We start from the raw sequence: 27,387 nt of genomic DNA, 5'->3' as shown, positions 1-27,387 counted from the left end.
GACACCATAAGTGTAGTAAATTTTCAGAAAGCCTTGAGCACCCACTCTCTGAAAAACTGGTTGCGTTAAGGTATCCGAAGATGAGCACCAAGAATTGCTGCATCCAAAATAAGATTGCATCAGAAATCCAAATTCCCTCAAATTGGTATTTAGGGAGGACCTAGTGCTTTAGGCAGCTCTGAAAATCCTAGGCACCATGCACAGTGAATGTTTATCTCTGACACTGGCAGATATAGGTAAACATCTTCCACCTAGACCACTGCAGATTTAGTGAAAAGAAGTATTTCAAGACTTTTTTCTGTTAACTCTAAGGAGGATTAACTAAATAATTCAGGGCTAGGGATACTATTTTTTATCAATAGCTTAAAAAACAGATGCAATTTTTAGATAAAAATGAGATGTAAGGAAATAAAGTGTTTTTTCTCTTCTAAACCTTAATAGCTGGTTTCAGATTTTATTTAATAATCTTGTTCTAAGACTTAATAATTTTATTTTTTTTCTAATTTTTATTTCTTGTGATGTGTAAATAGGTAAGAAATATTAAATATTGTAACGTTCTTTCATTAAGACAATAACATTTCAAAGGCTAATGTAAAATCAAGCTGCTAAAGTTTACAATTTCTCTGTCCAGCAGTTCATTTATACAACTGCCCTGAGTAGATGCTATATGCTGCTTAGCAAATGGCCTTTAAGAGTTCAAAAATAACTCAGTAAAGCTACTCAAAGGTAATACAACACTTCTCAGGCATCTTTAATTGGAGTTAAGAAGAAAATAGGGTTTTCTCATTAGTTAATTATTCACTTTCCTATTAATGACTTATACACGATAAAAACACAATTGAAATGTTCAGGAGAACTAATTGTGCTTGTTCCTATGCAAGGAACCATGAGTTTATTTTTCAGAAAGGCAAGGTTTTAAATTGTAAAACTAGTCCTATTTTTGTAGACTGTTTTAGCTGCTTTTATTAAACTCTGTGTTGTTCCCATGTGAAACCAGTGAAAACAGTTATTTTCTAACCTACATTTTTGTGAGGTTTTTTTGCAAGACCTCACTGATCCCCTTTAAAGAAAAGATTATCTTATTTCAAAATTCCTGATATAATCAATTTGCAGTGTTTCTCAAACTGATAAAAATATGTAAAATTTGTGCTTTTAAAAGCTTCTGCTTTGAGTAGCCTTACATTCCATAATTGTGCCCTAGCAATCATCAAGCTCTATTGCATGCCCCATTCATGAAAAGTATATTTTGTTGGGATGATGTAGCTTAAAGAATTTGGCTCTAAAAATTCCTTACCTAGAGCTTCCATTAAATTATATTAATTTAAAATATCTATGGAATGATACTTTTACAAAAATATTAAAACAAAACAAAACAAAAAACAAATTAATGGGTTGGGTTTATGAAAATGACTCTTTACAGTAAGTAAAAAAGGTTTATCACAGTTTTGGTAACTTGCATGAGTTCATATCGAAAAGAAATCTTTCACATGTTCTTAATGAATTTAAAACTTTTGTGCTCTAGGTATTTTCAGTTGTATGCTCTGAAACAGTAGACACCATACAGCTTGTGCTTTTTATCAGGGAAGCCTACAAAGCGAACTGCTGCTTCGTTAGGACTGCAGCGTTTCCTTGGCCTGGAGATTGGGTAGCGGACGCTGCCGTCAGCCAGCCAGCCGGCGTCGCAGCGGTCGTACCCCAGGAGCTTCCAGGCAGCAAATATCTGGCCAACTTTAGCGATCTGAGCTCCATCCTTCAAGCACGCCTGAACGGCTTCATCGTAGGTCAGCTTGGTCGGGTGAATTAGGTAGTAAAAACGACCTAGTAAGAGAAGGAAGGAAAAAGGGTCATTAGCAACGTGATTAAGATGATGTGATATTATAAAGGCGGTTTGGAGGAGAGGAGAATGGGGATGAAAGAGGAGAAATGGGGATGTTCCACTGCAGAATCATATCAAACAGTGGTTGATTTGGGACCGTGCAATTTGTACATTGCGCTGTTAAAAATGCCTTAATTATTTGTATAGTGAGTTGATAAATATCAGGAGTAAAAAAAAAAAAAAAAAAGGCAAGTAGAGAAAAAAAGACTGTTTGGACAAAAAGAAGTATCATATATTTATTTCTGCTAACTTAGCACAGCATGGCATCCCCACCCTCACCTGCTTTCAGTGGTCACTGAACTGTTGCAATGCATATTCATTCCTCAGAAGTAGAAAAACATCAGGAAAAAGTTTGGGGGAGAGGGGTGATGGAAGACACCCTGAGATTCGGAGGAAGGCACCTGTTCTGCATCTGACTTTATGGTGCCAGATGCATTTACCAACAAGGTGCCAATGGCAACGCAGTCAAATGTCTGAGGAACCCCACAGATTTCAGGCAAAGCAGATCTCACGCAGCTGTAGCTTACTGTCAGAGAAGGGAAATCAGTTAAACATCCAAAGCCATGCACTTCTACATTATGCTCCCAGCATTAGCGTAAAACCCTCAGAAGAATGGCATAGCAAGATCTGGCCTGTGATAGCATTTGGGTGAGGGTGGCTGGAGGTAACACATGCAGTTTTACTCTCTGACAAGGCGGTGACCTTGTTTCTGATTAAGTACAAGCACAATTTTTTTTTTTTTCCTTGTAAGAAAGCTGAGATATTGCACAGCTTCTCAGAAGCAGAATTGGAGCCTGTGGTAGATCAAAACCATGCCCGTCGTAAGTCTTCATTAGCAGCGTCAAAACCATGCACAGCAGTTCTGCAGCTCTGTTTCTTTTTAGGCATCAAAGGGTATAAACTCACTGTAAGATGGCATTGAACTGATAGTGCTGCTAAGAAAAATGTGCCTCTGTCTCAAGGTAATGAAAACATATGCCAAACAAAGCTCAAAAAGGAAGTCTCTCCTACTAATCCATAACCAGCAATAATACTAACATTAATTTCATTTATCAAGGCAATATAAATTCATTGTACACCTTTCATTCATTATACTTAGGGTTATCTATCACCACTGATTTGACAATTAACCAAGTGTGAGGTAGAAGTGGATTGCAGAGGAATAGTGTTTATTTGAAGGAATAATATTTTCCAAATAAAGCCACAATTTTTCAATCTGACTGTCCTGTAAGAGGCAAGTTAGCTGAAAAACAAAGGAATTTATTGATGGGGGGATCTTCTAATTCCAGAGCACACTTTTTACTTCTTAAGTAAGAATGTACTCCAAAATAATATCCTTTTTTTTTCCCTTATAAAAACCAGACAAACACACAAACAGAATTCTGCTCAGTTTCAGAGTACTTTCTTGAGGAAGAAAAAGCAGTGAGCAAGATGAAGAGTTATGTCAGCTCCAGATCCCTGGAAAAAACACATAGCTTTCTTCTAAGTGAAGAAATGTCAGGTCAGATGACAATATAAAGATAATTGAATTAACTTTGTAAAAAGGTTGGAAATAGCATACCATGACAAGACCATTAAAAAGAAAAAGGCATTTACATTGCAGCTGTGGTCGAAAAGAAACTTTTTAAAAATATCATTGCTGTCACAGATAATATCTACAGTATTTCCAGAGAAAACTGTTGAGAGTAGATAATCTAGCCCTTTGTAAAATGCTTGCTTAACTCCATTTCAGCAAGTTGTGAGCATTTACAAAGTGTTGCTAAAGAGAATGTTTATTAAGTGGAAACCTGTTCCTACTATGTTATTAAGAGGTTTCCCCAAAGCAAACAGGATTTCTGGCTTAGGGGAACAGGGATTTGGACTGATAGTATGTAAAGCTCACCTAGCTTATTAGTTGCTCTTCAAACCATATGTCGATGGAATGTAATTTCCTAGGGATTTGCAGTAAGGTCAGGTTTTTGACATATGACATCAATAATAAAAACTCCTATACTCTGCCCCTTCCTTAAATAGGAGAACTTTAATAGTAAATCCCACAGGGATGCAACGTGTACCCAGAATGTCTGATTAAATAAAATCCTGTTAATAAACTCAGTACAGATTTGCTGGTTTTCCCCCTGCTAATAGGTGAGAAGCATTCCTAACTATTCAATCTTAGTATTTATTAATTGATGTGGAAGGAGAGGGACGCATTAACTGTCTGTCTCTCGTTAATATCTGGTAGTTGGGTCACTCCTACAGAGGATGATCATGCTTGATTTGACTTCTCACATCCACATCCAAATCATGGGGCAGAGGGTTTATGCAAACCTGATCAAACCCCATCCATAATAGCTATTTTAAGCTTTTGCATGTAACAGAACAGCTTAAAGAGGAAAACTTCCGCACTTGACCTAAATACCCTACACCCTTGTGACTGTGGGAGTTTGAGTGATGCACCACCCTTGGAGATTTTTCCAAGCTCAGCTCTAAATTGAGAGATTTAAGAGTAAGTTTTTATACTGCAGCTGAGTGCACTAGACAGTGAGCCATCATCTTCAGAGGCACAGAAAGGCAGTACGACCCCATTTGCTATTTTCTACATGAAAATGTTAATGCAGTGCCTTCAAAAGAGGGTTCTTGGTGGAGTGCCCAGAGGTTGCCTCCACGTGCAGCCAGCCATCGAGTACCTAAGCACTTGGGCTCAGCCCTGAGACTACTCCTGACAGGTTACTGGCTTGCTGGGGCAGCCAGCAGCAAGCTCTGCCTGGGGGGTGGCAGCACAGGTAGGAGGAACGCTGAGTGCAGGCCTGCCTTTGCAGCCACTGATCGACGTGTACGCAAAAAAGCTTATGGCCACAGAAATCAGTTAGGTTGTTTTACTGTGTAAAGAGCAAACTGCTCTAATTTGTGGTTTCATATGGCCATAAAAGGGATTCTCAGCAGCCAGCGGCGTGTATCTGTAGCTTGCACAACGTGTAGACCCTGTCATCTGCTCAGCAGACTCGGTTCAGTATGTCTTATAGCAACACTAAATGGTTGAGAGAGGCCATTGTTCCTCAAAATTGAAGAACATGTTAAAAATTTGTGATGTGGGAACATTTTTTAAAAACTCTCTTCCAGCTCCTCCCCCAATATCAGCAGTGAATCTGGTGACTCAGAGGCAACCACTTCTAAGAAAGATTATGAAATTTTCTTTTGGGGAGGTTTTTTTCTCTTTTTGGAACAATGGCTACATGTTCCCAGTGATAACATATTCTGACATGGTCAAAAGAGCAGTCAGCATGTGTTATTCAGAGACGACTTTCTATGCCTTTCTCCCATTTAAATGGCAGAAGTGGTTAGCTTATCACATGCATTACTGTAACAAACAGGTTGTTCACAGCTGCACTTTTAACGTGATCCCTAAAATTTATTTTTAACTTTGTTAACATGAGATTTTTACTTAATCCTGCTAGAGCTGATAACAAACCAATGATGCACTGTGGTTCTGTGTGCAAAGTATATAACAAAATATTAATGAGTAGAAAGTGTGATACAAGCTCTACTTATACCTTTTTTTCTTTGAAAATGCTTAATTATAGAGGAGCTGATAGATATGTTTATATTTAACTCACTTAACACTTTTCAGTGCAAAAGATTCCCATGTTTTTTTTCTTTGAAAAACTCACTGTTCTCCTTCAGAAACCCTTTGAAATTAAGCAAAGAATAACCACTCAGCTATACCATCATATGTTCTTTGTCCCATGCCTTTGAGCTCTGTGGGGAAGATTGCAACAAAAGGATTTAGCTGTGTTTATTCCCCTGAACTGACGTGTAGAAACCCTTCTAGAGGGAATGTATGGAAGAGGAGCATCCCCATTCCTTGGGGCAGGGATGGGAGAGAAATTGGGGTGGACTGCAGCCCTTGCAAACCTTTGGATCATGGCAGATTGTCCCACACGTGGGGCAGGAACCTTTAGCTTTTCTAAAGAGAACATGGACTAAAGTGGCTCCTACTGTGAAGGAAAAGCAGAGGAGAAATTGGCTGTAAGGGAGCGGAGCTGAGTGCACAGACATCAGGAAATTCCAACACGGAATTTCTAAATTTAAGTTCCCACTTGTGCATATTCATTTTCAATAGTCTTTATCAACATGAGGAATGTAAAAGCAAGTTGGGAAACATGTTGCCATCCAACAGTTATCTCTATGGAGGCAAAAAAACTATGTTATTTCACAATATTTTGATGGATTTAATGGATAGCATTATGCTAATGTTACTCTTTGCATTGTTTTATGAAACACATCATTATATATTCTTATAAACTGGTAAATTGCTGGTACTACTATTTACAAAGTGTATGAAACATTTTCAGGTTTTTGGCTTTGCCTGCACAGACACAAAACATGAACAGTTTGAACCAACAGAGTGATTTGAATATGAAGCAGTTATACAGGCAGAACAAAATGTTCAACTATTGCACTTATACCAGTCTAAGAAAACACACTGCAGAGAGTAATTTCATAAAGTACTAAGATTATTTTATATTGCATTGCATCAAACTTTGCTAAAACAATTTCCATGTGCAGGTAACATGAATGCAGGTAGAAATCTTCACTAATGGTATAAAACCCCCTTTTTTCACTATTATTTTTTGGTGTATTCAGCTCATCACAGATGGGAGTCAACAGTTCCAGAGTGAAAACACTGAACCTGCATTTGAACTCACTGCATCGACAACTACATTTTCATTTTTCACCTTAATAGCCAAATGCAATTTTGCTGGTTTGCACCTTTCTTCTTCAGGTAAAAACCAAGCTTTGCATGTATTTTAGACAAAGATTTTTTAGCTTTAATTGTTGAACTATTTAAAATTGAGCCCTTTTTTTTTTTTTTTATGATCCCTGAGATTATAATATATTTGGGGTATTTCTTTCCCTAAAAAGAACCCACTTAGGAGAAATCTAAACCTCACTCACCCTCTTTATTCATAGCAGCTCCCACAACTGACACTCTTTCAGATTAATTTTTTTTAAGCTCGCCTTATACTCCCCTGATCCTGGGGCCCTTAGCATTTTTCCAGCTCCCTGACATAAAGCTGAAGGCTTCTCTGTTTCATACTGCCAGGAGACTCCAGCAGTCACTGCCACCGCTGGAAATGCATGGTGTCCTAACCACTTCTCATTTTCCTTGGCTGTTCCTGAGCTGAGAGAATCAATATTGGGTGTTGCAGAAATAGCTCTTTGCCCGTAGCCACTATCTTTGGCAATTGCAACCTGGTGGCAAAATGGGTTATTATAAGCTTTTCCCTTTACAGCGAGAAAGCTAACGTATGCTGTTAAGCATACATAAGGTATCGGAAGTGTTCAGCTGAAAATAGGAAGTTGGCATTTTGGGAGAGTGACTGGGTTTATTGTGGATATTAAGGTAAGCTTGGGACATGAATAGTGGAGAACATAGCAGGGACATGTGAGGATAACGTAACCTGGTGAGTTGCTGGTTAAGGCAATAGACACTGAGAGAAGCAGAAGTCCAGATTTTCTGCTGACACCTTGAGAGACTCCCATAGCAGTGAGCTGTAGGGAACTAGAAAAGATGGTGCTCAGCTCTATATATCATCCTACTGCTGTGTAGTATTCTGTCTTGCCGGTCAGTTTAACAGACTCACCAAGGATGAGACTCATTTTAGTGTCTTGTCTTTGATTTCTCCACTACCTGTATACCTTATCCTCACCTTACCTCGTTCCTCTTTCTCCTTCTTTCTCTCTCCTGCTGTATCAATGCACAGACAGTATTTGTCAGTATTTTTTTTTTCCCAGAAATGGTTTTTCTCTTTCCTTAAGAGATACTGTCCAGCTGCTAGTGTGGAAAAGTGTGGTAGTTAGTGACCAGTAGTCACAAACAATTACTCTGCAAACGTTATAAATAGTGCAGTTATCACATTTTAATTATTTTTGCTTGTTTATTTTATTCCTATTTCTGTAGCACAGGGTTAAACCTGCATATAAGAAATGAGCTCACATAGGATTTCGCCTCGGATAAATGAAGCAAGAAAAAAATGAGCCAGCATTTCATGGAATGATGCAGCATGATAAAAATCAGCTAAACTTTTGTTTTAGACCACATCAGCCTAATTTAATATTGTTGGTATGAGGATTTTGGTTTTTTTTTTGAGAGGGTGGAGCAGACTTAGCACTAGAGCATCTTTTTTGAGAGCACAGCTTATGTTTATTTTTTGGTGTGCTGTAGGACAAAAATGCTTCATTGTGGATAAGCAATCTGTGCATAAACAAAAAAGGCCATGCTTCTTGGTCTGGGTGGGCTGCAAGCCAAACATGTGCAAAGTTGCGTAGGAATTATGCAGAAGTATGATGCTGTAGAGGATTGTAGACTCCTTTTGCACACGTTCACTTGCAGCGTTCCTCTCATTCACAGCCATGCTTTCTAAATCCTTTTCAGCCACTAGATTAAACCTGAAATGATAGCAAGCTGAGATCAAGACATTTCATACCTAAAGTAACACCTACTAATAGCAAAAAAGCTTGCAGTCGCTAAAATAAGGTTTAGGGCAGACCAAGCTCAGAGCAAAAGTGAACAGGGTTTTGGCAATGTACTAAGATTAGGAATCTAAGTTATTAGGCATAAAAGCTAGAAATAACTTTGCTGATAAGGAAGTATTAGTCATATTAGACCTGGTATATGAGCAGGAGCTGCTTGACACAACAGCATAGATGAAGTGGTGATCAGAATTTTGTTCTGGTGATATACTTAAGTTGTAAAACATCATAATTATAATTGAATTCAACAGGAAAGCTCAATTCAACAGGTTTCTTCATCACTTTAACTGAAATAAACTGGGCATATATCAACATTAAAAGAGTACATATAAATTTTAACGGGGTGAAAGCAGAGATATTAGAAACTCCTGCCAATACAAATTCTGAGTTGTAAAAGCGATCTACGTGAACATGTGGCAAAGACAACTTTGCGCATGTGTCCTTGTAAATTCAACAATAACATTTTCCAAGCCTAACATAAGCTTTGACAAATCAAATACCACTTGCTGCCATTGGAGTTTCTCTCCTAAGCACAGAAACAGTCGTTTACAAGGCAGGGGAGAAGAAGGCTCTTACCATTGAAGTTTGAAGTAAAACAGAAAACATCATATCGGCTTTTATCTTTATCCCAGAACCCGTAACTCCTGACCCCAGGCACTGTGTTCTTCCCTCCGCAGGGCTCCCTGGGCTTGGTGATGGGGTACTGCACGGAGCCGTCGCTGAGCCAGCCGGCGTTACACCAGTCCAGCCCTGACCTCCAGGCATCGTAGAGCTGGTCAAAGGAGGCGATAACAGAGTCTTGGTCCAGACACGCTCGCTGAGCCTCGTGGAAGTTTAAGTTGTAACGACCCAGCCGTGGAGAGTAAGGGAATACGATACCTGAGGTGGTAGAAAGAGGGTGCGTTACTGGACACCGAAAGAGCAGAAGAAAGGGAAACAGTATTTACAGTCACCAGAAGGAGAAATCAAGCTTAACGCCATGATGTGTGTTAGACTGTTGTTTTATTTCTGGGGAAAAATGCACTGTCAGCACATCAGCCATTCGGTTTGAGAAGGGGATAGGGCTGCCGCCTTACCTAGCTGGCTCCTCTCCCTGTAACCTCATCCCTTTCCCAATGGAAACGTGCCAAGTCTGCATGTTGCTCCCATCTGCAGCTTTGCTGTCCCCACCGTGATCCCACCCTCGTGCACTCCGAGAGTGCTTAAAGATGAGCAGAGCTGGCTGAAATATTGCAACTACATGTTTTTCATCAGAAAATTCCAGTTTATCAGCTGTAAGATCAATTTCTCATTTTAAAAAAAGTAAATTAAAACCCAGCCTAGTTCTATTTTTTGTGGGATGGGATTTGGGGATTTTCTGGCAGTCATTTAGAAAGAAGAAATTATAGTACTGAGGCATATGAACTATTTCATTTTACACATAGACATTAAAATGAAATGTTTTGATTGACATAAAAGGGTGATATACTCTTTGCATGGACCCTTGCCAAGATTTCCTGAGAGGTTCAAAACAGTTGGTTTTTTTGTTTGTTTGTTTTTCTTTTATTTCACATTATCCTAGGAATTGGAAGGTATATCATGCCCAGCTTAATAACAACATTTCAAGGCTAGACTGGTAGGAAGCATAATTTTAGGGTCTTGAGGTCTTAAAGTAGGAAATCTACAGGGAAATAAAATCAGTGAAGTCATGTGCGGTTTTAGGGAGACTTTTCTGCTACTTTCCAGCTGTTTTTTGGCAGTTTGTCACCACTCAAGGAGGGAGAGCTCCTCACAGAGGGCATCAGGGAGCACGGTTCCTTGAGCAGAAGACAGGTTTCCCCAATTGCAGATGGTGAACCAAGTAGCACACGAGACAGCCCTAGTAGGAACCCATGCGAGACACCACCTTCCCTCACTACCCCTATGGCTGCCAAAAGCACTGCTGGCTTATCCAAAGGACGCTTGCTGGAGAGCCACTGTGCAAGGAGCATGGACCTGCCAAATGCTTCCTTCCACCCCTGAGGATCAGCCACAGGCCTGCCCAAAGCCGTCTGTTGTTCATCGGTGGTGAGCCATTGCAGAGAGGTATGGCAGAGAGACCTTCTCATAACAGAGGACATCCAAGTGGAGATGGGAAATGTGGGGGCACCTCCAGAATTTTTTCAGCAGCAGCATTTAATCAAAGTCATTGGCCTTATCTGACAGATTTTTCCACAGTATATTTTCTGCTTGTTTGATGAAAAAGATCTGTAGTTAAAGATTACTTCTTGAAGCATGAAAGATGTTCCAGAAAATGCTGAAGAACCACCTCCCCATGTGGCTCTGATAAAAGAGAAGAGAGAGACTTGAAACAAAAGTTTGGATCAGACCACCCTAATCTTTGGCAGGGTTTAGAAACTTAACCCAGATCTAAATTTTACAGTTGGCTTTAGCCCAGTCTCATAATAAGATGAAATAAAACAGCATCAGAGAAGATCCAGCTCAGAATGTTTATTCTCAAACATCTCTAGAACTAAGTGCTGTAGGATGCAGAGGGACTGAAGACAAGATAACATGAGATGAGCCAAAAACTTTACACTGGTATAAACATCCATATTTCTTTTTACTTTCTCCCTGCTGATGAATTCTCCCACCCACAAGTTCCTTGTATCTGGGGCAATGTAGCATAAGATAGAGAAATTACACTATGGTCATGCAGGACTGTCACCATGCAATGAAGTCATTCTTCTTTCAGAACATTCAAACCCACTTTGGTGTCTATTCCACCGGTATCTTAATGTCTCCTTTCTTTCCCTTCTCTCCCTCGCCCATCTATCGTTCAAGAAGTGTTATTTTGTTAAACAAAATCTTTGTTATTACTAAACCTCAGTGACTTGGTCCAAGAAAATAAAGCATGTAAATGTAAACTTGGCAGGGTAATAATAAACAATATTTTGCTCTCCTTCATCAATTAACTAGAGAGTCTGCTGAGGTTCTTTCCTTTTGTAAATCCTTTGTTAAAGGGCTTTTCAGTTATTAGCTGTTCTGAACTATAAAGCATGAATGAAATGTAACACAACATGTGCTGTTAACTGTAACTTCATAAACAAGAAGCTGTAGATGTTTCATGTCTTTCTGGATCTGTTTTTCCTTCCTCCTCCTCACTTCTTTTTTAAAAAATTATTCATTTCCCCTCAGTGCTAATGGATAGAAATATCACTGGCTATAATAAAAATGTAGCAAATGTCAGAGGAGTCCAAGCTTTATTACTTTATTAGAAATCCAATATTTATTATTTTTCCAGAACTACACTTCCCCAGACAACTGACTTCTTGTCCAGTACATGTGTCTTATTTGCATATACATGTAAAAAAAACCCTAAAATCTTTTTTTTAATTAAGATCTAAACTTAGGTACTTCTAAAAACTGAGCAACAATTAATTGGAAACTATTCAAACAGATTTGATTCCTTAAGGTTTCCAAAATCACTTCTTTAAAGGGGTTAAATAGGTACGTAAATTTGTACCAAATCTACTTGAGTTTGACAGTTTGGGACACAGCATTTTAATAACATAAATATGCACAAAACTGTAATATTAGCTTTGGGCTATGCTCGGGTAGACTGCACAGACACTGATTTTTGTTTGAGTTCATCTGCAGTACAAGCCTGCAACTGATTAGTGTTAATTTCACCCTGCAGATGGGGGTGGCCATTGGTGTTTTTGTATAGCAAGATTGACTGGGTATGTGTTTTGTGTAGCTTTGCATTATCTTGCATCTTTGTTAATACAATTTTTTTCTTCTTTCTTTCCCTATCAAACCTAACAGTGAAATTCATAGCTAGATCTTACTATTCATCTTCCTCTTGTTACAATTTTGCAGTGCTGAACTTCAGTCAATTGCAAAGCATCTTCTTTGGTCTTGGATCTTATAACACGTCAAAATATAATCCAGCCCATCTGTTCTTGAATGGACAAAAGCTGTCCTGAGGCTTGTTACTGTTCCCAAACTACAAACTAAATCTCAACTCCTGACTCCAACACTGTGTTTTACCACTAGACAAAACACTCATTTCCAAACATTAACAAAGTCAGCTTAGGAAAGGGAGGAAGAGAAAAACTTCTAGCCTCAGATGGTTAAAATCTAGTGATTCAGCTCCTTACCCTAAGGAAGCAGCTGAGACACTTGTGGAGCCTTCATGGGAATATTAATTTACAATATAGACTTCATAGTGTGGCTCCTCGCTCAAACACGCAGTTCTCCGGAATAGGTCCTACCCCCAGGGAAGGACCTCCTTTTCTCCAAAAAAGAGAGGAAGAACCTGAGACACATCAATTCAGTGGAGAATAAATCTGTTAGTGAAAGAGGAGGGCCAGCTGAGGCTTTCTGTACGTACCTGTGACAATGCAACCGCAGTCCTGAAAATGACTATTGTAATAGAAATTAGGATTTCTACCAAATAGGAACATGAGAACTAGATGTATAACATATCCTCCCCATATGCACGCCTGTATTTCCATGAATGTCTTACATTCAATTCCACAAATGTACAACTCTGCTTCTGTTACTGTGGTTTTTAGGGAGTGCAAAAGATACCATTTTTGTGTGTCCTTTATAAGCTATTTGCATTTCAGATTTTTATATCCAGGTAATCCCTAAAATTCAGTGCAAGTGCTTTGCAATTACCCATTCACTACAGACATATTGTCAGTGCAAGGAGCTGTAATGGTTACCCGAGACAATAAGGTGAGGAAATAACCTTAGAAAGCTCAACTCCTGTAACAATTTACGGGTGTCTATTAAGCCAGCTCCATACACAATTAGCAGTTTTAAAAGTATTTACACATAGAACAAAATAACACAAATTTCTGTTGACTCATATGGAAAAAAAGTTCTTTTCACAGCCAGAGTAAAGAAATGGACTTCCTTGAGTTCTAGCCCAAACAGAAAAGTAAGTTTTCTTGTAGCCAGTGTAAACACCGGGTAACAGTAGGGTTTGCTATATACTATACTGTAGGGTACAGTTTTATGCTGGCAGGTCCATACAGTTAATGGCAAAATTTTCCATGCTGGATTTATAAAATTCAATGAAAAGTGGTAAGTCCCTCATTTTTCTTGACAATCCATCTCCATTTCTCTGCCCGTCAGGACTGTCAGATATCTGATCATTCAGCACAGACTCCATGGGTGGGCCACGAGCCATTAGCAGGTATCAACCTCCCTAAAAATGAAACTGAAGCTTGAGATGGTGTCCTTCCAGCCCACGGCATCCCGTAACCAAGCTGCCAGTGGGGTTGTTTTTTTCTGACAAATATAGGCTACGAACTAGACTCGCCTGGCCTGGGAGAAGATTATTCCCTTATTTTTCTACAGACTTTATCAAAATTTGGAGACTGTTGTCTTTCTTTGCGCTACCTTAGGCTAATTAGTCCTAATTCTTTTAGCATTTTCCTTTCAGGTCATCATTTCCAGATAATTTTTTGCTGCTTTATTTTGAACTTTTTACTTCACCTGCATCTTTCAAGTACCATTTCTCACAGCACTTGCAAACACAGCTGTGTCTGCAAAGACCTATTACCCTGTCACAGAAGGAATTACATTGGTCTGTCATGACTGTCAAACTCCTGTTGTCTTTTGCAAGACTTTTGCTGTCTTCTAAGCACCCAGAAATAGTGTGTCCTATAAAATCAGTTTTATAGCAAAGAGAACAACAGAATGTCGCGCAAAGGATATTTAAAATAGCTTTTTGTGTATGAATGCAACACCAATACACAGAAGAAACTAATATGACATACACTATTAGGCTAAATCTGATTTCTCCTGCTATTGAGACCATGTAGTTTGTTTCATATTGGTTTCAGCTATGAATTCCCCATTGCTTACATCCAACTTAAGAGCAAATGACTAGATTAGAAAATGATTGCTGTGACATTTTGGAAGAATTTGTTTATATGGAGCTTATGGATTTGTTTGATCTATTTTGAACTATAAAGTCTGTTTTTTAAAGAGATGCCTGTTCTTTTTCTAACTCTATCTTGGACATAAAGGCTAACATACCTCCAAGCAAGATCATAAAACCTGATGGGTTTTTTGGTTCATGTGGAGCCACCCAAAGAGTTAGCTTCTATCTAAAAGCAGCTTTCTACAGAGATTTTTAATGACTTTATCTAGATCTGCATATTTCTGGTACTGTTCAACGTACAAAGTAATTATTTTACAGCCTGTATTGCAAAACTACTGTATTCAGTTATCACCTCTCCCTGAAGACAGAAACTATAAAAAAAATTCCTAATAGAGTAAAAATCTGCCTTTGGCATTTTAGCCTTGTTCCACTTTCTTTGTCACCTGGCCCATGAATCTCATGAAGGAATAGAACCTGTGCAGAACCTGAAGGAATAGAACACAAAATCTGTGCCTGAGCAGTATAACCGAGAGTCAGTGCTGGAGCCTTCGTATGCCTGGGAAGCCGAAGCACACAAACCTGATGTAGTGAGATCCATTACAGTGCCTAGTATTCATAAGAAAGGAAAATAGTAAAGCACTAACATAAAGAAAATTTAGTGTAGAAGAGTAAAACACCAACATAAAGAAAATTTAATGTAAGCTGAGAATTCTTTCTTTGCTTATGACTCAGGCAACACTATCTACCTGCCAGAGGAGACCTTTTAATTTGTTAAGCTTTCGACTGTCAGGACATTTGGCAAAGAGTGTAAAACTCATGATCCGTATTTTATGTGCAGGAGGAGAGTGAGGCCAGTTCAGTCAGAAAATGGCTTTGGTGACAAGGCCAACATAAAAAGTGTCCTGCTCTCTGCAGTACTTGACATTTCTTGCAGCCACTGTGCCCAGCCCAACCCTCCTGCCCTTCTACCAGTCCTTAAGGCTACAAACAGGATGATAATCATGACATGATTGAATGGTTCTTAAAGCTGGTGGTTATGAAATATTGCAGCGAATCCTAGTCCTGAGCTTTAACTGCTATGTAGGACTGTCTCGCTAGTGCAGGGGGAAAATGGTGTGGTTCTGCATTAAATAATATTGAAGAAAATATACCAAAAACCTGTAAGGTATGTGACAAATACAGACTGAATCTAATTCCACTCTTTTTTTAAAGCTAAAAGCACTCAATTATTATGAACAGTTTATTTAATGGTAATCCCAGAAGGCCTTTAAGTCTAATTAATAAGAATAAAACACTACCACATTCGGAGAAGAAAAAAGGTCCATTGAGGTAGAGGTCAACTATTTTCATATCAATATATTAACATGCTTTTGCCTAGCCAAAGCTATACTGTTTGTACAGTGAGCTCACATTGGAGCGATCAGCTGTTTTGCACTGCTAGCGGGCATTCCTGGATATAAATGGTTTTGTCTTGCTGCCAGTTAACAACCTTAGGGCCATCATCTCAGGACATCAGGCTATTGATGCAAATTCTTCCTACTGTGAGATTAACCTTATTATTTATAACAGATGTAAAATATTAGGATGGGCTGGTATATTTTCATTTTTGTCCAAAGGTTGATTTCTTTTTCCTTGATCTGTTCTGCATTACCCAAATACATGAAACAGCAATTAAAGTCAGCACTGCATAAAGCTGCAGATGAGATGAAAAAATAAGCACAGGGGCATGCAAATAAAGGAATAGATTCCATCAACTATATATGTCCACTGTAAATATAAGTGCATTTTAATCATTATCATTTTAGAAGGAAACTTCAAAGAAACTTAGGCCCAGAATCATTGGATTTAGTTGCCATAAGCAGAACTGACATTGACACACACCCTAGTCTTATCTCACTTCCTGAGAGGTTATGTTTTACCATGAAGTTTCGCAAATGAAATTTTCCTGTCTGCTTAGGAAACATCACTCTATAATGTCAGAAATGAACAGTTTGACACCTGTCCCATGCCTGACAAAAATCGTTAAAAAGACATTGTTCCTTATGTTAGTCAGACCCTAGTAAAAATATATAAACTTTCCTTTGAGCAGAGATTGGAACATACTTGGTTGAAGAAATATGATTCCTCTTATTCTTACGAATTTCCTTATTGTGGAGGTGGGGGAAAACAGGAAGGAGTAGTGCTGTTGTACAGGAGGGGCTGGAGTCGGCATACTTCAGAGGGAGCCACTGTTAAGAGTAACAGCAGTAAGCTAGAGCAGACAGTGTCTATCAGGAGGTGGGAGCCAGACCTCGTATCCAATGGGCTGATACTGTATCATGAAACAGTCACAGTGAGAGAGGCAGAAAAATCTCCTTTTTTCAGTTGTGTTACGGTATGCAGTAAAGAAAAGATTTCTCATTGCTTTCTTACTCTAGTATCAATCAAATATTGCCTTTCAAATGTGGATCTCTGCATGTGTACAAGTATTTGTATCAAGCTTCAGGCAAAAATTCCCGATCTGCCACTACAGCCATCAGCATCTCCCCTTCCCCAAGCCCTCCTGGCACAGCAGGAAGCATGGTGGAACCTCCTCGCTTTTAATAGCAGAAAGCTAAGTGGCACCAGACGAGTATCTGTCCAGATGTGTGGTGTGATGAACACTTTAAAGATTTTACATTGTCTCTGACCCTTTTACATTGGCAAAAATACCATAATGCTATTAAAAGCAAGGAAAACCCAGTATCTGATGGGGAACAAGATATATAGTTATTTATGTGGAGTATCTCAAAGCCCGATAGAGGTATGTACTTAAGATGTAAGGAGATGTCAGAAGAATATCATCGAATTACTGAGCATCCTTGCAACCCAGGGGTGGGCTCCAGGACCTGCACAACAGCGCGAAAGGAGAAGAGACGCGCTGGGGTCAAACACAGCTAAACAGATGCTGCATGTTTCTGACCTGGATTACGTGGCACTTGCTATTCCTCACGTGCAGTAAATAGCTGCACTTACCACATTTTTATTTACATCCTTGTTGGCTGGAAACCACCCTGAGAGGTGGATCACTCCTGTAAAGCTGAGCATGCCAAGCAGAAGTGGCTCTCCCTTCAGTGGCTCGTCTCAATGACAGCAGCTGCAACAAGCAACCACTGCAGTGCCTGCCCAAGCGAAGAGGAGATTGAACGCACGAGAGCCTTTGGCTAGCAGAGAAGAATAAAGTAAAAAGTTTTTTCCTCCTACTCATCTCTGTCTTCACTCAAAACTGGTTTAGACAACTTAAACTGGACATGTATATGTCCAGTTCTCTTTCTCTCCTAAGTTTGAAAAGAGCAGTGTGCATTCTTACTAAAGATGGATTATGTGAGGTGGAACAAAATAAATCGACTATCCTGCTGGCATGGAAACGGTGCAGGGCCTTTCTGCACTCAGAAATGGAAGGTTTCAGCAGCCTCCAACCAGGAATGGAAAAATAGATGTAAAGAAGTAAGCTAAGCCCATGACATCTATTTGGTTCCAAGAACCACTCAGCCAGTCTCACTGTGCAGGGTAACTATATAACCATCATAATGTACAATAACTCAATGAGAGAGTCATAAATTTCACCTCTTTACAGGTGTGAGAGCCAGGGGTTTGATTTTCTTTTCTTTTCTTTTTTCTTCTTAACTACTTTTCAAGGATAACGTGGCTTCTATAAAGTTCTCTTTGGCACACACTTGCTGGTAAGTATAAGGGTAAGGGAGACATCTTCATGCAACTTTTAGTTTACTGCTGAGTTCTGTGCGGTGCTTTGGGGAAAAAGGCCAAATGCTGGTTTACATGCATTGAATCTCATAAAATTTATCTGAATTTCATAAGAGTAAAGGAAAGCTGAAATTTTGGTCCTCTTTAGACCTGTTTCACTGATTTTTCTAATGCTTTGTACTCTACTTTTCAAGAATGTTGCTGAGGGAAATGACTACAGAGTACATGTAGCAGTTGCCTTGGCAGGCAATATAGAGATCTACTTTATGTAATTATAAGGCTGGAAAAACCAATACCATTGTCTCTGGAAAACTACTTTTAACGTTTTTCCTCTTTGTAAGAAGATTTGTATTTTCTTGATAATCTAAAATGTCCCAAAGTCCTGTAAAAGGGCTATTAGGGGAATATTTAATATAATTTGCCTAAGTCTACTGTAAAAACATACAATGACTTCTGCAAAATGATAGGAGCAAATTAAAAACATATGGAGTTCTTCATACTATATTTGGTCATTCTTTTTTGGCTCCCCTCACACCGGGTCTCACTGGGAGGTGAATATGCCGTAGGCTAGCATAAGTTATAGAAGTCCTAATGTTCTTCTAATTTATGATTGCTGTCATGGGCTGTCAGGCCAAGATCCCCAGAGCACAATGAATCCCACTTCTCAGCTTATCACTGTTATCACTGATAATACAATATCAGCAGTATTAGGAGAAAAAAGCAGGTATTCCTTAACACCGCGCAAATCTGAATTTAAGTGTAATTCAGGTGTTACCTACCTTCCAAATTCAGAGCTACCACTGCTGTGTCGTCCTCTAATCCTTCAATCACCTCGCACTTATATCTCCCATAATCCTCCAGTATTATATTTGTGATTATAAGAGAGGCATCATTTTCACTGCTTTCCCTCAGAAACACTCTGCCCTGGTAGTTTCCGTAGCTCTTTCTGTGGTGTCCCATCGCAACAAAGACATCCACTTCTTTGAGGTAATCTGAGGTGAGTTTGGTCCACTTGACCCGGATTTTGTGGGTTCCTGAGCCAGCTGTTGATGTGTGTTCATGGTAAAATTTACATGGCAGTGTGACATTGCCACCCCGGTGTGAGAAGATTTTCGCTTGCTCTGCTACCACAAGTAGACGGGGTCCATTTTCTGCTAGGATTCAAGGAGAAAAACAAAAACAAGAATTAGTCTGCAATCTACCTTTGACAGAATGGATATGATCAATGCTGTAACAACCATCAGCTATATTATACATTGGGTCTGCAGAATCAGTTCCCTGCAATCATTTTGCACGTACGCAGTAGTAGGGCGTATAAACCAGTTATATGTAAACATTTACTTAGCCGCAAGTATGTCTGTGTGTGTACACGCCCAGACAGGCAGAGAGGCAAACTGGTTTGCAGCATTGGATTGGACATTAGGAAAAATTTCTTTATGGAAAGAGTGGTCAGGCCTTGGAACAGGCTGCCCAGGGAAGTGGTTGAGTCCCATCCCTGGAAGTATTTAGAAGACGTGTAGATGAGGCGCTTGGGGACATGGTTTAGTAGGCATGGTGGTGTTGGGTTGATGGTTGGACTCGATGATCTTAGAGGTCTTTTCCAACCTTAATATTCTATGATTCTATGATTGCCCCCTCATATAGGCAGAGGCCATCCTATATACTCCATAGTCATGAAGATAGAGTTGTATCAATATATTGACAGAGTTGGACAGCTGGTAGATGAAAGCCATCATCCATAAAAGACTCCACACAAAAATCTCGTATTTCCTTGCGGGTTGTTCCAGAGCTGTCCATCAACACTGCATTTTTTTTTTCATAATTCAATTCTTATGTGTGGACTCAGCTTATTCAAGCAGCAGCATACAAAGCTCCTCATAATCTTGGATGCAGTGAATCACACTCACAAAACAGAAAAATCATTACTGTATCATGTACAATGTATTACTTCGTCAGCATAATTCTAAAATGTCTCATTTTCTATATGTATTTTCTTCTAACATTTGAGTTCAAGTTCCTCTTCTGACATACTCTGACCAAAGCAAGGAAGTCCAATTTGTCTTCAAAAGTAAAATTCCGTCCTCTCCTGGCCCCTTTCCTGATCATCTCAATCTGTTTTTTTTTTTCATCTGTTTTCCTCATCTCCTTCAAACTTGTCACTATTTTATCTTTGATATTTTGATCTCACTTTTCACACAAACCTGTATTTAACTGGTTGGCTCCTCTCCTCCTTACCCTCACCCCAGACCCCCTGTTCTCTTTTCTCTCTAGTAGGTCACTAGAGCCGATGTTGCTCTACGAAATGATTATGTTTAGGACAGTCAGCTTGAGCACATGCTCGCTTCCAACCTGAAGTCTCTGGGGCTTCTTTGACAGGCTGTGTCGCCTTGGGAAAACCCTGGAAAGCACAGATTTCATGGTGGCAGTCAGCAGATGTATCCAAAAGCGAGAATATTTCCTTCTTTCATTAGCTCTTTCCTCTCCCCTCATGCGCCGTTTGCAAAATTGATTTAGCAAGCTCAGCGCTTCTGTAGATATTGCTGTCCTCTATCACCGAGACACCAAAAGAAACTAGCAATGAATCACCAGCGCTCTGCTCGCTGGGAAAGAATTACCAACCTCACTCTACATAGCAGATTACGAAGAAAGACTTTGTAACTCCCTATGTGTGTTCAGCAAGTCAATGTAACCACCTAGAAACATGATTCCCGACTTTAAGGCTCGGTCTGGCTGTCTCTAACCAGCAAAAGCCAAGGCTAAGCTCCCAAATGTGGGGGCTGCTGAGAGGCTGACCCTATGAAGACTAGCAGCAATTTTCTGCTGGCGTCCATGGGGATGAATCTGGATCGATAGGAAAAATACGCAGAAATGCGTGCAAAAATGTCATCAGCCAGAGAGAGGTGTGGATGACGGAAGGAGGGAAGGACTGGGATGGAGATGGGCTGACAGACGAGGTGTCAGTGATGAGCCCACCCGGGAGTATCCCACCCGGCCAGCTGTCTGTTCACAGCACTGCAAAAACCTGCGGTGTGCCCGCAGCCACGGGGGGTGCAGGGAGACGTTAGGGTCTGTAGCTCATAAATGTCTCCAGACAGTCCTAGGCTTCTGAGTCTTGTTGACAGGTCTGCTGGCTGAATGATATATTCACCTAAACTGCAGTTTCAGCTTGACTTCACTATCTGTCCACGCTGGCTACGCTAAGCAGAAGAAACCCCAGGGTATGCGGCATTTTATGATTATGCAAAAATTATGTCCAGGGGTGGTAATTGCAAAGACAAGCTCGCTGAGTGCAAACTTGCATCTGCTTAAGAAAAACAGGTATCCCAAATGTGTAGTTCTTTGTCAGACGATGCTGTGTCAAGAGCATTGCTCTTACCTGCACAGGACAGAGTAGCCAGGGCCCCAGCTTCCTCAGGAATGAACAAGTTTGAGTGGCCAAAATTGTTTTACCAGGATGAGAGACCTTCCTACCTAATGAGAAATCATTACTGCAGATCACTTGCAGCTCCATATAACTGGTTTTCTTTTTCACTGCCCTTCTTCCCAGAGGTGAGCAGAGGCTCGGGGCTGCTCCGATAACCCGTCTTCCCCCTTTCAGAGGAAAGCATCCAAGGAGAGAGGTGATCTGAGGCAAGGCACCATGGAAAGTGTTGCTAAGACTCTATCCACAGGACGAGGAGAAGGAAGAAAATGAAGGCAGCCAGGATGGTTTGTTTGCGAATTTCTCTGTTTCCTTCAGGGACAAAGATGTTCCACAGACTTCTGTCCACCTTGGGAGGAGAAATGTTATGCTTTGGGGTGGTTATTACCAAGAAATCTGAATCAGAGCTCAGCTATGTTGGGTCTTTAATACTGAAAAAGTCAAGTTAATAAATATTAGCAGAAAGGACTGGGGCAGGAGGGAGAGTCTGACGCAGGCTGCTAACGCTCGCTCTTTCTAACAACAGCTGGTCTGTGCCAGCAAGCCCTGGAGACTTGCCCAGAGCACTGTCACCTCTGACTCCACCGTTAGCATCCTAATGCGGTGGTGTACCTCTCTCCTGGCTGCTTCCCATCTCCTCTCGCCCCTTGCAGCAGCCATTACCTGAGTTTATATCTCAGTAAGTATAAAGAACAGAGGGGACAGCAACCTGGGAAAGGAAAGAAAAGCATGGCTTTTCTCAGCCTGGACCATCTCTGGAGGTTCAAAGGGAGATGCAACGCTCGAAATATGCCTCCACCCTCAAGATTTCTAAAAGCCAATTCTTTTTTATGGAAAAAGACATGATGTGCCCTTCTCTCTGGCAAGACAGGGGGGCAGAAAATTATGTTGCTGCTGCTCCCAGACCTAGGAGAGGAGGAAGGAAAAATCTCTGGCTTTCCAGGAAAAGCAGATGTCAGATTGGGGGATGCTGCATAGTTTCTTTTTGGCCTAGAAGACACACAGAAGACATGCAGGCAGCAGGGAATCAGAATTAAAAATGAGATGACTGGGATTTGGCAAGAGGCCAAGAGGTCTTTATTATCCAGCAGCCAGGGAGAAACAGGGCCAAATTCACCTAACTGCATATTTTTGAGAGCACAGCAAAATTAATGGTCTTGGTCGTTCTGAAGTCGACAGAGAAGGAGTTAAAAAAAAAAACCACAACAAACAAAAAAATGCCCAAACACAGAGCAAACCAGAATCTCTTCATTTACAATATGTTTGGCACTCTGGATGCAGCATTCTAGCTTACTGCTCTGAAAATAAGCTCAAATGAGGAATGAATTCTGCTTCCTGGGTTATCTTAATACAATGAGCTATGATGTGTTGTGAAACGGTGATCTGACCATGGAAGATGGGGTAAACACTCTTTTAAAGGCTCGTCATAGTGGCTGCTTTCATCGTGGGGTTTCTGACAAGGCTGCTCCTTCTGAATAAAATTGTCTTTGTATCTAAATGGCAGGAATATCTAACAGATGAGTGCAAGAAGAAAAAAGATGGGACACGTGAGTGTAATCACAGACTCCAGCATGTTCTTGAAGAAGACAATACTTCTTTTTCCCCAGAACTACTTTCTTCAGAAGTACAATCAGAGAATTTGTAAGGTGAATGGCCAAACAACTATAAACTCTGCAAACCCCAGATAATCCCTTGCTAAACTGTTGTCTGCAACAGGACAGTTTGGATCCTTGCTGGAGACAAGATAGACCGCATGCATGGCCACTCAAGAGCCCCAGACGGTGGACTAATGGTGAGGAATGGCTGGGCAACCTCCAGTTGCTCCTTCTGATGGGAACAGAGGTGGCAACAGCCTGGTTATGGGCTCTGGTCTCAGCTCTGAGGCCAGAAACGGGATGAGAAAGGTTTGCTAGGTGGGGTTTTCACCCTTCCAGGCACATCTTGCCTTGTAAGACAGCTTAGTGGTTAGTACAGAACCAGGCACCACTGATGACTAATATTTTTTCCACTCCTGCTTCCCTACTATTGATTCTGACAGGCTGTGGCCTTTTGTTAATCCTCTTGGTGTAATTAGATGGATGACAAAGGCAACATAATACGAAAACAGCTAACCTAGCTAAAAATGAGTTTGTTCAAGTTGCAGAAGCTGACCAGCTGTGCGGGATAACACACAGCGCTGGGAGCTGCTTTTCCAAGCTGTAGGGAAAGACTGCCTGCCACAAACGAAGGCTCACTTGAAAACTTGCTATTTCAGGTTGGCTTTGCTGTATCTCAATGGTGCCAAATCAAGCAGGTATATGCTGCAGGGTATCTCGCTACCTTAAGAAATAAGGCACAGGCAGCAGCACTCTGTCTGCCTCTGTTTTATTCTCCACCTGTCTTTCTCCCTTGTCTGAATGCTATGCAATTAGCACTGCTGTTCTAGTTGTCATTACTTTGTACACATCTAACCTTGACTTCAGCGTGATTCCCATTTCAAGGACAGTAAGTGGACGTGCTCTCATGCTGCTAGACCTCTCAACTCAGTCCCACCTGCTGGCTTATTGGTTTAGTTCCAAATTTTATTGCTGGACACGTATTCAGATTTGTTTGGTTTTTTAGTTGTTTTTTTTTGGTGTGACATTTTCTTTTTGTTTGTTCTTTTTTTCTTTTTCCTCTCTTAACTGGCTTCTGCGCTCAAGATTAATGCCAAGGCAGGTTTGGAAAGCCAGGAACATAGTGTGGGGCAGAGAGGATGAGTCACTCCACGATCCTTGGCAAACAGCTTTACCCACTTTATCCATCAGAACTGTCCAGAAGCTTATGCTGACCTGGCTATGAAACTTGATTATTCCCACATTTTAATGGACTAACTTATGGAGCAACAGTGGAGAAAAAAATGTGCACTTTTAGAGGGAAAAAATCATAAGTCAGGGATCACATCATAGATGTGTTTTTTTCTGATAAACTCATATATTGCCTAAATGTTCCATACTGGTTGCAAGCCATAACACCATGTGCCATCCTACTTTAAATAAACACAGAGTTGTTTCTTGCTTTCCTGTACTGTTACCAGGGACTTGAGCATAACTCTCACGCTAAAATACCCTTACTTTTCCTATAGCAGTGGCATATTTTGTTATCTTACCATGTTTATTTAAAACTCAAAAATCGTTTCTGTGATAACAATAATTCCCATTTGCTATAATATGTATGGAAGTGCATTATTGATATACATATATAAATGTGTGTGTATTACTCAGAGAATCTGAAGGGAAAAACATGAGGAATAATTACACGTACTTTTTTCCACATACTTTTCCCACTACATTTCTTTCTCATTCTGTTCTAACTAACTACCTTTTTACTTTTGCTTTTGGAAAAAAAATCTAAAAAATTTTGTATATCAGCTGTAAGACTATAAAAAGCTGTTCTTATTTGGCCCAAGCATTAATGTCATTTTCTTTATGTCACGAGAAAGAAAATACATCAAAATCCCATGTTCCTACCTCTAAACTGACAGGATAAAATACTCTCTACACATTACTGTCAAGTTTTGACCTACAAGTGGTAAGAGAGATGCTAGATAAATCTTAGTCAAAAAGTTCAGGTACATGGTTCCAAGTAACAGTACAGCTAAAAATACTCGTTTTATAAATGGCAGAGAAAAAATCTGTCTCTCCAACATAGAGATGACAAGATTGAGGTAAAATGTTTTTGAGCTGATCCTGTCTACTCAACCTGAGTAACATGTTGGGAGAATTGTTAAGGAGGCAGTATTAACTCAAGGAGACCTAACAGCACATAAAACCATCAGGGAAATAACAAACTTCAGCTCTTCTAAAATATTGCCACCTTTTGCCTTAAATAAACTTTAAGTATGTGTTTACTTCGGTATAGACAAAGAAATCGCATGAAGATCAGGCCTCACAGAGCAGAATAGAACAGAAATCATGACAATGTCTCTGCACCTCTTCTGCACAGAAGGAAATCTTCATGGGTGGCATTGAGACTGTTTGACAAACAATATCACACAGAACCAGTGAGGAGCTTTTCCAGTTCTTTAATTACCTTTAAATGCAGAATTAGGCTGATGTAGCAATTAAAGGCACATTAGTAATTTAAATGTTTAATGTGAATCCTTTTGCTTCTGTAATAATTTTTTACAACCGAAGTATACTGGTACCTATCATTTAAGGTCAATTCCAGAATATGCAGTCCTGAATGCCTTTAATGAAACCAACATGCCGACAGGAGGTAAGGTTGCTCTTTGCTGACATTTCTATTACATGCTGTTACAACATGCCATGCTCTGAAGAGGAAAGCAAGTTGTGTTGATGTAAAAGAAGCGGCTCAATTATGAGAAGAGACTGCAAAATGGATCATGATATAGTCTGAAGTGTCCTGAATGGCAACAAAACTAGTAAGAAATTTTAAGCAGAAAAGGTAAATGCAAGAAAATGGAAAGAAATAACAGGTAACATCACGGAAAATGGGAAAATGCAGAAAGGTGGACAAAAGGAAGAAAGTCAAAAGGGAAGTGGAAAAGCATGAAACTTGGGAAGATAAGAATTAATGTAAGAGGTCAAGTCAGTAGTGCATCTAATCTCTTATCATGTTTTTGGCTAGTCCAGCAAGTCTATGCAGCTTCTTTTTCTCTGTTGGTTCTTGCTTGTTTTGAAGAAAAGGAAGTGGACTGTAAATAAAACTCATTATCACACAGAACAAGCTGGGCAAAGATTTCTTGTGCTTTTGTTATTGATTAATCAATTTAATTTTCTTTTTTTTTTCAATAAGGCAATATTAGAAATTTTTCTGCTCATTCCATGTTGACATTTCTTGGTATGTATAAATAAATCTGTGCAGAGATCTTGATATGCAAATGGATGTATTCTTGTATCTGAAAGGTAAAGAAATGCTGCATAATATAAATTCATTTATATTCAAGGAAAAGCTAAAAAGTTAAAGGTTGATCCTTCACAAACCAAACTTTGCATTTTCTTCGCTAGGCTTTCTCGTTGTATTTCTAAAACCTGAACAAACTGGGGGCATATGTTAAAGGCTCCCACCACCTTTAAGTAATAAACTTAGCAATTACTGTAATGGCTTAGTCAACTTCATTTATTTTGCAGAACAGGAAATACACAGCCACACACAGAAGAATGCTCTTATCTCTGAAGAGTACTCTGCCTCTTTGAATAATTGGTCAGCAACTAGCGCTATGAATAGATCAGAGAGATATACAAAGCTGACCACTGAAGAGAATCATCTTCCTCTCTCATGGGTCACAGAGTCCTTCGCAGTTCTTGACTTCAGAGAAAAAATCTGAACCTTTAATTACATTGATATGCTTAGAGTAGTATTGTTTTCTTGTTGTGGACACTTATGTGGCTAGGGTATACGTTTGTCACATTCTCATATTCACCAGATGATTTAATTTAGGATTATGATTTTTTCTAAAGAATGAAACTGGTATCCCATAGGCAAACACAGTTTACTGGGGTGGGGGGAGTGAGGGGGACAACACATCTTATTTAAATACAGTTCTCTCATTTGCTTTTATCCACAACAGTTAAACTGAAATCACTTTTGTACGCAGACAAACTACCAGAAAGGAAGGTGATATGGTCAAGCAATCTGGGATAATAGAGCAGCCTGTCCAAAACCATGAAATCCACCATAGGGTTCAGGAAAGGAAATAAAATCACAGAAAAGATAAAATGCAGCTTTAGATATTTTATAAATTTTGTTCATAGGTATTGGAATAAAACCAAAGAAGAAAAGATATAAACAAAAGAAGTGAGCCAGAGGAAAGAAGCAGAAAGGAATACTAGTAAAGGTAGGGAGGTAAAACTGCTTAGCAGATGAGAAATTTGACTGAGGTCCAGTTTCACTCTGTTAACCAACAAGGGGAGAACCAGGAACTAGAGCTGACACTGACAGCAGCAACAGAGATATTCATGAAGCCAGCGACTCATTTCTAAGAAAAATTGAAAGATTTAACAGAGAACA

General features: G+C 39.8%; 1 protein-coding gene across 1 annotated transcript in view; it reads right to left on the bottom strand.

Moving 5' to 3' along the window:
- Positions 1 to 354: 354 nt before the first annotated feature.
- Positions 355 to 27,387, bottom strand: part of HAPLN1 (hyaluronan and proteoglycan link protein 1) — a 62,778-nt gene continuing 35,745 nt past the window's right edge. The window contains exons 3-5 of the mRNA XM_075136941.1: positions 18,755 to 19,129; positions 8,969 to 9,271; positions 355 to 1,818 (exon numbers count right to left, since the gene is read on the bottom strand). Coding sequence (XP_074993042.1) covers positions 1,529 to 1,818; positions 8,969 to 9,271; positions 18,755 to 19,129 — 968 coding nt within the window. The 3' untranslated portion in view covers positions 355 to 1,528. The remainder of the gene's footprint in view (positions 1,819 to 8,968; positions 9,272 to 18,754; positions 19,130 to 27,387) is intronic.

This window comes from Calonectris borealis, chromosome Z, assembly GCF_964195595.1.
Source record: "Calonectris borealis chromosome Z, bCalBor7.hap1.2, whole genome shotgun sequence".
Classification (NCBI taxonomy): domain Eukaryota; kingdom Metazoa; phylum Chordata; class Aves; order Procellariiformes; family Procellariidae; genus Calonectris; species Calonectris borealis.
Note: the sequence above shows the minus strand (reverse complement) of the source record. Positions and strands in the feature narration are given on the sequence as shown.